Below are 12,219 nucleotides of genomic sequence, written 5' to 3'. Positions count from 1 at the left end.
CAAGGCCCAGAAAGGTTAACTGAATAAGTATTAAATAATAGCTACTATTTATTGAATATTTATTAACTGTCCTTTATTGTGCAAAGCACTGTATGTATACGTATATATACATGTATGTATATATATGTATACATATAGATGTATATATACACATGTATATACATATATATGTGTATGTGTACATACATGTATGTATGTGTATGTATATATATTTTATTTTATTTTCCACATAATTCTTTGAAATAGTATTACCAGATGAGATCGGGCACATTCAGGGTGGTATGGCTATAGGCTGAAATAGTATTATCTACATTTTATAGCTGACTTTATAAACTTTTTTTTTTTTGAGAGGGAGTTTCGCTCTTTTTGCCCAGGCTGAGGTGCTATGGTGAGATCTCGGCTCACTTCAACCTCCACCTCCTGGGGTCAAGTGATTCTCTTGTCTCAGCCTCCTGAGTAGCTGGTATTATAGGCGCCTGCCACCACGCCTTGCTAATTTTGTATTTTTAGTAGAGACGGGCTTTCTCTATTTTGGCCAGGCTGGTCTTGAACTCTTGACCTCAAGTGACCTTCCCACCTTGGCCTCCCAAAGTGCTGGGATTACAGGTGTGAGCCACCACACCCAGCCATAGCTGACTTTATAATAGAGTTCATTTCTTTTCTTCTATGATGACTGTTTCTAGAAGGTAATTGTAGTATTGCGTTGATTGCTAGCCAATCTGAATATGTAGCTTATTCCTTTTTTTAAGTAAAATCTTTTTTCTTCAAACTTTTTTTTTCCCAGCCTGTGGATATATGATAAATAATGTACATACTTTATGTAATCAAAATAAATTGACATCATTTATTAGAATTGAAGTAGTTTTGCTCTTTATCATTTGAAACCTGGCATCTTTAAGTTGTTGAAGTTGCATGAGCTTGAGCCCAAAAGTTGGAGAACAGTCTGGCCAAAATGGCAAGACATCACCTCTATAGATAAATAAAAAATTAGCCGGGCGTGGTGGTGGGCACCTATAATTCTAGCTATTTGGGAGGCCAGGGTTGGGAAAACCGCTTGAGCCCAGGAAGTCAGGGTGGCAGTGAGCTATGATTGTGCTATTACACTCCAGGCTGGGCCACAAAATGGGACCCCATCTCTAAGATATTTAAAAAAAAAAAAATGAGGCCAGGCATGGTGGCTGACACCTATAATCCCAGCACTTTGGGAGGCCGAGGCAGGTGGATCACTTGAGGTTGAGAGTTCGAGACCAGCCTGGCCAATATGGGGAAATCCTGTCTCTACTAAAAATACAAAAAAATTAGCCAGGCATGGTGGCAGGCACCTGTAATCCCAGCTACTCGGGAGGCTGAGGTAGGAGAACCGCTTGAACCTGGGAGGCAGAGGTTGCAGTGAGCCAAGATTGAACCACTGCACTCCAGCCTGGACAGCAAAGTGAGACTCTGTCTCAAAAAAAAAAAAAAAAAGTTGGATGAAATTTTGTATGCTTTTATGCTTTTTAAATTTTAGTTTATTTTAAAAGGATGGAAATAGAAATTCATTATCAGTGAAAAATAGTTATAAAAATGAACATTTTTCATTTGGAGAGGAAGACTAAAAATCTTTTTTTTTTTTTTTTGAGACTGGGTTTTACTCTGTTGCCCAGGCTAGAGTGCAGTGGTGCGATGTCAGCTCACTGTAGCCTCAACCTCCTGGGCTCAAGCAGTCCTCCCACCTCAGCCTCCCAAGTAGCTGGGACCACAGGCATGTACCACCACACCCAGCTAATTTTTGTAGAGATGGGGTTTCGCCATGTTGCCCAGGCTGGTCTCAAACTCGTAAGCTCAGGCAGTCCACCTACCTTGGCCTCCCAAAGTGCTGAGATTATAGGTGTGAGCCACAGCACCCATCCAGAAACTAAAAATCTTGAATAGCCAAATTTATATTAGGAATTGAACTTAGGTGTACTGTTTCATGCCCCAGCTCCTGTCCTTCACCAGTAATACCTGATTTTTACCCTTAGACTAATGATGGAATAATATTCCAACAGTTATTAAAAGAAATACTTTTGTCTGTGTCCTTATATTATGTGGGTTTTCCTCCAATTTGCATATTCATGATTATACGAGGCCAAGATTATTCAGAATTACACTACTCTTTGCCAAGATGATCTGGTGGTAGAGTGGAGTAATAAATCAACACCCCCACACAGTGTTTCATATGTGTGCTCAGTTTTAGAGCACAAATTGTGCTTCTGTCTTATTTCTTCCTGACCCAAGCTATGTAGTTCAGCCATATGTTAAGCTACATCTCAACTGGGGCCATGAGCCAAGTGATTCTTTGGTTTAGTTTTCATTTAAAAAGATCTCTAAAGAGGCATGATGCATAAAAATGGTATTTTTACCTAGAAATTTGAGGACTTTTTTTTTTTTTTTTTTTGAGATGGAGTTTCGCTCTTGTTGCCCAGGCTGGAGTGCAATGGCGCGATCTCAGCTTACCACAACCTCGGCCTCCTGGGTTCATCAATCAATTCTTCTGCCTCAGCCTCCCAAGTAGCTGGGATTACAGGCATGCACCACCATGCCTGGCTAATTTTTTGTAATTTTAGTAGAGACGAGGTTTCTCCATGTTGGTCAGTCTGGTCTCCAACTCCCGACCTCAGGTGATCCACCTTGGTCTCCCAAAGGGCTGGGATTACAAGTGTGAGCCACTGCGCCCGGCCTGAGGATGATTTTCAACCTGAATAATTAATGCCCCTTTGACTTTAGGATTCTTTTTTTGTTTTTTGAGATGGAGTCTCACTCTGTCACCCAGGCTGGAGTGCAGTGGCGCGATACCGGCTCCCTGCAACATCCGCCTCCCTGATTCAAGCAATTCTCCTGCCTCAGCCTCCCAAGTAGCTGGGATTATAGACATGCGCCACCACACTTGGCTAACTTTTGTATTTTTAGTAGAGACAGGGTTTCACCATTTTGACCAGGCTGGTCTCGAATGCCTGACCTCAAGTGACCTGCCCACCTCAGCCTCCCAAAGTGCTGGATTATAGATATGAGCCGCTGCACCCAGCCGACTTTAGGATTCTTAATAAGCATGTAAATGCTTCTTAAAAGCTTATCACTTTTTAATAATTTCCTCAGGATAAATGTACTAGGTACCTTATTTGGACATACCGTTGATATGAGGTGATTTAGATACCAGTTTTTCAGAAAGTTAGCTGATTTTTGTCATTCAAAAAATCATTTCCTATTAAGGCAGGTTAAAATACACCTTGCCTCTCTTTTTCTGTGAATTTTTCCATTAAAGATAGATTATCAACCCTAAAGAATTATAAAAGTTTGTAATTCTACTCGACACAGCTATTCTTTTTTTTTTTTTTTTTTTTGTGAGACTGAGTCTCGGCCTGTCGCCCAGGCTGGAGTGCACAGGCACGATCTTGGCTCACTGCAATCTCCGCCTCCCCAATTCAAGTGATTCTCTTACCTCAGCCTCCTGAGTAGCTGGTATTACAGGTGCATGCCACCAGGCCTGGCTAATTTTTTTTTTTTTTTTTTTTTGTATCTTTAGTAGAGACGGGGTTTCACCATATTGGCCAGGCTGGTCTTGAACTCCTGATCTCGTGATCTGCCTGCCGTGGCCTCCCAAAGTGCTGAGATTAGAGGCGTGAGCCACTGCGCCCAGCCTCAACATAGCTATTCTTTTATTACATATTAGCAGTTACTTTGTTTATGTTTAAAGTTGCAATTGTGGATTATAGGACATTTTGGATTCGGCTGTATTTTGGTCTCTGTTTTTCTTTTGAATTGTGTCTGAGAAGAGGGGCAATTTCAAAATTAAGAGAGTAACAAATAAAGCCAAAATGTCCTTTTTGAATTGTCTTTGAAAACAAATCATTCTATTTTGTGTAAATAAATGACACTTATAACTCTGAGAATCTTACTTTCCTCTACGTTAGAATCTGTATTTTTTATTTCAGTTTTATCACATTGTGCTAAAATATATGTACAATATAAAATTTACCACTTTATGTTTACATACAGTTCACTGGCATTAAGTACATTCATATTGTGCAACCATCACCATCCATTTTCAGAACTTTTTCATCTTCCCATACTGAAACTCTATATCCATTAAATGTTAACTCTCGTTCTTTTTTACCCCCAGGCCCTGACAATCACCAACCATTCTACCTTCTGTCTCTGAATTTGACTCCTCTATCTACCCCATATAATTGGAATCATATAATATTTGTTCTGGTGTGACTCGCTTATTTCACTTAGTATAATGTCTTCAAGGCTCATTTATGTTGTAGCATGTGTCAGAATTTTCTTCCTTAAGTCTGAATATTCTATTGTAGGTACATACCACATTTTTTTTATTCATCTGTGGATGCACACTTGGGTGCTTCTACCTCTGGCTATTGTGAATAAGTTACAGTGTATCAGTTTTAAAGTAATTCTTAAAAGCAGTTTTTTGTGGGGTTTTTTTTTTTGTTTGTTTTTTGTTTTTTTTTTTTTTTTTTGAGATGGAGTTTCACTCTTTTTCCGCAGGCTGGAGTGCAATGGTGCGATCTCGGCTCACCACAACCTCCGCCTCTCAGGTTCAAGCGGTTTCTCCTGCCGCAGCCTCCCGAGTAGCTGGGATTACAGGCATGCGCCACCATGCCCTGCTAATTTTGTATTTTCAGTAGAGACAGGGTTTCTCCATGTTGGTCAGGCTGGTGTCAAACTCCTGACCTCAGGTGATCTGCCTGCCTTGGCCTCCCAAAGTGCCGGGATTATAGGCGTGAGCCACCGCGCCCAGCCAAAAAGCAGTTTTAAAGGTTTTTGTTTATATTTGTTGCTGTTACAGTACTTGAATATAGTTAATAAGAGCTTAGAATTTTATTTCTCAGCTACTTTTAGCTTTCAGTTTTATATTACTTTGTATAAAACATAGTAAAATCGGCCGAGCGTGGTGGCTCACGCCTGTAATCCCAGCACTTTGGGAGGCTGAGGTGGGCGGATCATGAGGTCAGGAGATTGAGACCATCTTGGCTAACACGGTGAAACCCCGTCTCTATTAAAAATACAAAAAATTAGCCGGGCATGGTGGCAGGCGCCTGTAGTCCCAGCTACTCGGGAGGCTGAGGCAGGAGAATGGCGTGAACCTGGGAGGCGGAGCTTGCAGTGAGCCGAGATTGCGCCGCTGCACTCCAGCCTGGGTGACAGAGCGAGACTCCGTCTCAAAAATAAATAAATAAATAAATAAATTTTATATATATATATATATATATATATAGTAAAATCCCACCTAAGCAGATCTTGTTCTGTCATGACTTATTTTTGGGACATAATCATTTTATATTATTATTACAGAGATGAGGGTCTCACTATGTTGCCCAGGATGGCTTCAAACTCCTGGTCTCAAGTGATCCTCCTGCCTTGCCCTCCTAAAGAGGTGGGACTACAGACATGAGCCACCATGCCTGGCTGCATCATTTAAAACAATGTCTTCCTAGCTATTTTTATTGGTGTAATATGAGTAAGTGTTTCTCATTTGTAGTATAAGAAATTAACATCGTTCTTCAGCAATAATGAAAAAAACATGATTACTGCAGACAGTTTGGAAAATATAAGCAAGCAACCTTTACTTTGTGATAACAACTATTAACTTTTTGATTGTAGTCTTCTATCAATTTTTTGAGATGTGTGTATACATACTTACAAATATGGGATTATATGGTATAACTGTTATTTAGTATATTATTAATACTTTCCTATCTCTTTGAATATTTTCTCCCACCTTTAGTTTTTAGCATAAGTAATATCTCATCATATATAAAATAATTTATTTGAATCAGTCATTGGACTTTTACGTTGCTTTAAAATTTCTTATAACTCATATACATACGGGTATTTGAAGGGTGTATATTTAATATTTCTCTCGTTTTTGTGTTCTTAGAGAAAAAATAATAGAATTATTAATATAATAAACCTAAACATTTAAATTATGAGTTTGGTCATCTGAACTTTTAATTAATTAAGTTCATGTGTTTGTATGTATTTATTCTTTTTTTTTAAGCAGGTTGGCAACATTGTACAAGTCACCCAGCCAGAAGGAATCCACAGTACTGTTTCAAATCAAAGTCAGTGTTATTTGATTAGAGTGGGATTTTGATATTGATGGGCAGTAATTATCTAAAGAGAGAATTTACAACTTGCTTCTGTTAACTTCTGTAGGCAGCAAGCATATTTGAGGACAGCTTTTGATGCTTAGAACATTGTCCCCAAAATAGTAGTGTATACAGAATATTGTAGTCACAAATGGACTGAAATTTATTCTTAAGAACAGAGGAAATACTTATTTTGGGGTAGTGTGTTCCATGCCATATGTAATGTCAGGATATTAAACATCTTTAAAGTGAAAGTTGTTGAAGATTTCCAGAAAAGAAAAAATACTAACATTATTTATTTTGGTCTGTAGGTATTATAGATCTATTGTAGCCACCAAATATAGCCCACTTTAAGATGTTAATTTTTCTGTGAATTTACATCATAGAACACACATTTTTTGGCTGAAATATACATATTTATCAATAGTGTTGAGCCAAATGTATTTTTGGCATCTCTTTTTGTTTTTGAGATGGAGTCTCTCTGTGTTGCACAGGCTGGAGTGCAGTGGCGCAATCTTGGCTCACTGCAACCTCTGCCCTACTGATTTAAGCAATTCTCCTGCCTCAGCCTCCCTAGTAGCTGGGATTATAGGCGTATGCTACCACGCCTGGCTAATTTTTGTGTTTTTAGTAGAGATGGAGTTTCGCAATGTTGGCCAGACTAGTCTCAAACTCCTGACCTCAAGTGATTCGCCCTCCTCAGTCTTCCAAAGTTCTAGGATTACAGGCGTGAGCCACTGGGCCAGGCTTTATCTCATTTTTATAAGGACATAAACAGAAATAGAGATTCTGAAATGGAATTATCCACTTAGTTTTGCACTGCCCAGGTGTCTTTGAAATAGCCTAGTTGGAAAAAAAAAAGAGAGAAATATCCTAGTTGGAAAACTTTAGAGTATTTAATTATGAAAATAAATCTGTAAAGTACCTAAGACTTAGGTTATTTCCTTTTACTTCTTCTAACAAAGCTATCATAAAGTTTGTTAGGATTGTCCTTTACAGAACATTTTTATAATGCAATGTTATTTCTATGTGTGTGTATGAAAGTGTATAAATAAGTATATATAAAATACTCTTAATATAATCCGGGCTTAGGCACCTATCCTTGAGATTTATCCTCTTCATTCACAGTGGTTGATAAATTTCTATCTCAGGAACTTTCTTTTTTTTTTGGAGACGAAGTCTCGCCCTTTTGCCCAGGCTAGAGTGCAGTGGCACAATCTCGGCTCACTGCAACCTCCGCCTCCCAGGTTCAAGCAATTCTCCTGCCTCAGTCTCCAGAGTAGCTGAGACTAGAGGTGTGCGCCACCACGCCCAGCTAATTTTCATATTTTTGGTAGAGATGGGGGTCACCATGTTGGCCAGGCTGGTCTTGAACTCCTGACCTTGTGATCCACCCACCTCGGCCTCCCAAAGTGCTGGGATTACAGGTGTGAGCCACCGCACCTGGCCCTAGAATAAAGTAACTTTCTTATTAATTACTTAAAAATATTTCTAAGATCAGTCTTCAACTGTTCTTAAATCATATTTGTATATGTATTTTTTATCTTTCAGCCTCAGGGATTTAGAGATACTGTTGTTACTTCTGCATGTTCATTGCAAACAGAAGGTTCCTTGAGCACTCGCAAACGGTCACGAGAACCAGAGGAAGAATTATAACCCAGAAACAAATCTCAAAGTGTACAAATTTATTGATGCTGTGAAACCAGTGTGTACAAGTGGACTTGTTACTTTAAAGTATAAATAAACACTATGGCATGAATGAATCCAGATTATATGAAGTGAATGGGAAAAATACCTAAATATGATTCTGTGAAAGTTTTTCTAAAGCAGTATTCTGCAATTATATTTTACCCTGTTTTCATTTTCAGTAACATTCAGTAGAGATGATGATTATATTTCACAAATGTGGAAAGCTGATCTCATGTGGCTAGTCTGAATTTACCATTCAGACTGTTTTTACCCCTTTCTTTCCTAGTTGCCTAGAAAATCTTAGGAAGAAAAGATTTTTTCATATTCTTATTGTGGTTTTTTTTTTGTTTTTTGTTTTTTGGTTTTTTTGGAGATGTAGTCTCACTCTGTAGTCCAGGCTGCAGTGCAATGGCGCAATCTCGGCTCACTGCAACCTCCACCTCCCAGGTTCAAGCAATTCACCCGCCTCAGCCTCCCGAGTAGCTGGGGTTGCAGGCACCCGCCATCATGCCCCGCTAATTTTTTTGTATTTTTGTAGAGACGGAATTTTACCATGTTGGCCAAGCTGGTCTTGAACTCCTGACCTCAGGTGATCTGCCTGCCCCTACCTCCCAAAGTGCTGGGATTACAGGCGTGAGCCACTGTGCCCAGCCATGTTCTTTTTAAATGTAAGTTTGATAATTCTTTAAAATGACCTGCAGCACCATGAGTCAGCATATCATTCTGTTCAGTTTTATTAGGTAAGATACAAATTTTAGGTGACCACACTGATTTTAGTGACCTCAATCCTAAAATCTAAGCCATTTGTTTAGCATTTAATGATGTTTTATAATGTTAAAGGGAGGACTTTGGAGCTGTTATCTCTCTCTAGAGATTGTTTGGAACATATATCTTCCAGAATAGGTTGATAAGCTCACAATCATTTACTGCTACGTTTTTTGTTTTGTTTTGTTTTGAGACAAGGTCTCACTCCCAGGCTAGAGTGCAGTGGCATGATCACAGCTCACTGCAACCTTGACCTGGGCTCAAGCAATCCTCTCACTTCAGCCTCCTGAGTAGCTGGAACTACAGGTAGGCACTACCATGCCCTGCTAATTTTTGGATTTTTTTTGTAGAAACAAGGTTGCCCAGGCTGGTCTCAAACTCCTGGGCTCAAGCGATCCTCTTGCCTTGTCCTTCCAAAGTGCTGGGACTGCAGATGTGAGCCACCACACCTGGCCTTATTTCTATATTTTGAAACACGGTATGATCCATTTTAGAATTCTAGTTGTTACATTGAGATTTTTCTTTGAATAATCTTAACTTTGCTTAAATAAGTTAAAGATTTCAATTATTGATGGTTTCAAAATCACCTAAAAATATTTTGGCACCTGGCTCTTCGTACTTTTCAACTTACTCACAAAATTTACTTTGGTTCCCTGTGGGGGAAAAAAATTAATTAATTAGTTAATTAATTTTTCTGTCTCTTTTGAGACAGAATCTCGCTCTGTCACCGAGGCTGCAGTGCAGAGGCACAATCTTGGCTCACCGCAACCTCCACCTCCAGGATTCAAGTGATTCTTGTGCCTCAACCTCCCAAGTAGCTAGGATTACAGGCATGCACCACCATGCCAAGCTAATAGTTTGTATTTTTAGTAGAGACAGGTTTCTCTGTGTTGGCTAGGGTGGTCTTGAACTCCTGGGGCTCAAGTGACCCGCCCACCTCTGCCTCCCAAAGTGCTGGAATTACAGGTGTGAGCCTGCGTGCCCAACCATATTTATATATTTATTTTTAAACTTTTGTTTTAGGTTCAGGGGTACATGTGAAGGTTTGTTACATAGATAAACTCATGTCACAGGGGTTTATTGTACAGATTATTTCATCACCCAGGAATTAAACTCAGTACCCAATAGTTACCTTTTCTGCTTCTCTCCTTCCTCCCACCTTCCACCCTTAGGTAGTAGACCCCAGTGTGTGTCTGGTTGTTTTTTTTTTTTTGTTTTTTTTTTTTTAAATTTTTATTTTTGAAATGGAATCTTGCTCTATCACCCAGGTTGCAGTGCAGTGGCAGGATCTTGGTTCACTACAACCTCCACTTACCGGGTTCAAGCGATTATCCCACCTCAGCCTCCAGAGTTGCTGGGATTACAGGCACACGCCACCACACCCAGCTAATTTTTTGTATTTTTAGTAGAGACGGGGTTTCATCATGTTGTCCAGGCTGGTCTCGAACTCCTGACCTCATGATCCACCCACCTTGGCCTCCCAAAGTGCTGGGATTACAGGCATGACCCACCGTGCCTGGCCTGTTTTTTCTTTTGTTTTCATAAGTTCTCATCATTTAGCTCCCACTTGTGGGTGAGACATGCGGTATTTGGTTTTCTGTTCTTGCATTAGTTTGCTAATAGCCTCTAGTTCCATCCATGTTCCTGCAAAAGACATGATCTTGTTCTTTTTTATGACTGCAAAATTATTTGAATAATTGAATATTAAATACTGTAGCAGCAATATTTTCCAAATTTTAGTGATAGGTGTTATTTCCTATCCCAGATTAAACAGTAAATTTATAAAATTACGTCAGTGTAATTCTTTTCTGCAATTGATTATATAGAATAGCCATCATCTACCAGGACTTGAGAGTGAAAGCAGGCACTGCTAACAATTATGCCAATACAGAGGCTATAAACAAAGACTAACTTCAAATCACTTCTCTGACATAGAATGACTAATTGTGACTCTCTTTTGTGGGCCTCAAAGCATATAATTTATTATAATTGATGCCATCATTTTAACAAATACCCATCACTTTATATTCTGTCTTCTGAAATCATAAAATCAGGAGTATGAGGGCGTTATAAGTGATAAATATCAGTGTTACCAAGCATCAGATGAAATAAAATAATGTAGGATCTCTTTTTTTTTTTTGAGACAGAGTCTTTGTCACCCAGACTGCAGTGCAGTGGCACGATCACTGCTCACTGTAGCCTTGACCTCCCAGTCTCAAGTGATAATCTTTCCACTTCAGACTGGAAAGTACAGGCATGCACCACCACGCCCAGCTAATTAATTTATTATTTTGTAGAGACAGGGTCTCACGATATTGCCTGGGCTGGTCTCAAACTCTTGGGCTCAAGTGATCCTCCTGCCTCAACTTTCCAGAGTGCTGGGATTACAGATGTGAGCCATTTGGCCTGGCCTCCAGAATGTCTTTTTATAAAGTATCATAACACTGTACTGTATTTTATGTATTTATTTATTTATTTTGAGACAGTCTTGCTCTGTTGCCCAGGCTGGAGTGCAGTGGTGCAATCTCAGCTCACTGCAACCTCCACCTCCGGGGTTCACGTGATTCTTATGCAGCCTCCTGAGTTCCTGGGACTACAGACATGCACAACCATGCCCAGCTATTTTTTTTGTTTTTTTGAGATGGACTTTCGCTCTTTTTGCTGTGTCACCTGGCCCGGAGTGCAGTGGCACCATCTTGGCTCACTGAAACCTCCGCCTCCTGGGTTCAGGTGATTCTCCTGCCTCAGCATCCTGAGTAGCTGGAACTACAGGCACATGCCACCACGCCTGGCTAATTTTTGTATTTTTAGTAGAGACGGGGTTTCACCATATTGTCCAGGCTGTTCTCGAACTCCTGATCTCACATGATCCGCCCGCGTTGGCCTCCCAAAGTGCTGGGATTACAGGCTTAAGCCACCGTGCCCAGGCCCCTTAGAATTTTTTGTTACTTGGTTTTAACTGAGGATATGATAGTACACCTATGTCCCACACTTTATATAGGCTTGCCATCTAATGCTACACCAGTAAATTGGTTAAAGTCTCAACTTTCTGGCAAACCAATGATTGCATCCAGTTTTCATCTTGTGGTTAGTTTGGCAAATCATCTCAGAAGTATTTTTTCTTAGAAAAAATAAATTGTGGCCGGGCGCGGTGGCTCACGCCTGTAATCCCAGCACTTTGGGAGGCCGAGACGGGCGGATCACAAGGTCAGGAGATCGAGACCATCCTGGCTAACACAGTGAAACCCCGTCTCTACTGAAAATACAAAAAATTAGCCGGGCGCAGTGGCGGGCGCCTGTAGTCCCAGCTACTCGGGAGGCTGAGGCAGGAGAATGGTGTGAACCTGGGGGGCGGAGGTTGCAGTGAGCCGAGATCGCGCCACTGTACTCCAGCCTGGGCGACACAGTGAGACTCTGTCTCAAAAAAAATAAAATAAATTGTATTTTTAGCTTCAATTTTTGTGATATGTAACTTAAAACATATTTATATAGTTCTTTATTATTTATGACACACTTTGGCCGGGCACAGTGGCTCATGCCTGTAATCCCAGCACTTTGGGAGGCCAAAGCGGGTGGATCACCTGAGATCAGGAGTTCAACACCAGCCTGGTCAATATAGTGAAACCCCTACTCTACT

The 12,219-nt window shown here is 40.2% G+C and overlaps 1 protein-coding gene across 1 annotated transcript in view; it reads left to right on the top strand.

Annotated features, from left to right (window-relative positions):
• The window catches only part of RAD51C (RAD51 paralog C), a 43,141-nt gene extending 37,025 nt beyond the window's left edge, over positions 1 to 6,116 (top strand). Inside the window, exon 8 of the mRNA XM_001104781.5 lies at positions 6,041 to 6,116. Within this exon, the coding sequence (XP_001104781.4) occupies positions 6,041 to 6,116 (76 nt within the window). The remainder of the gene's footprint in view (positions 1 to 6,040) is intronic.
• Positions 6,117 to 12,219: the final 6,103 nt, after the last annotated feature.

This window comes from Macaca mulatta, chromosome 16 (assembly GCF_049350105.2).
Source record: "Macaca mulatta isolate MMU2019108-1 chromosome 16, T2T-MMU8v2.0, whole genome shotgun sequence".
Lineage (NCBI taxonomy): Eukaryota > Metazoa > Chordata > Mammalia > Primates > Cercopithecidae > Macaca > Macaca mulatta.
This window is presented reverse-complemented; position numbering and strand designations above follow the sequence as displayed.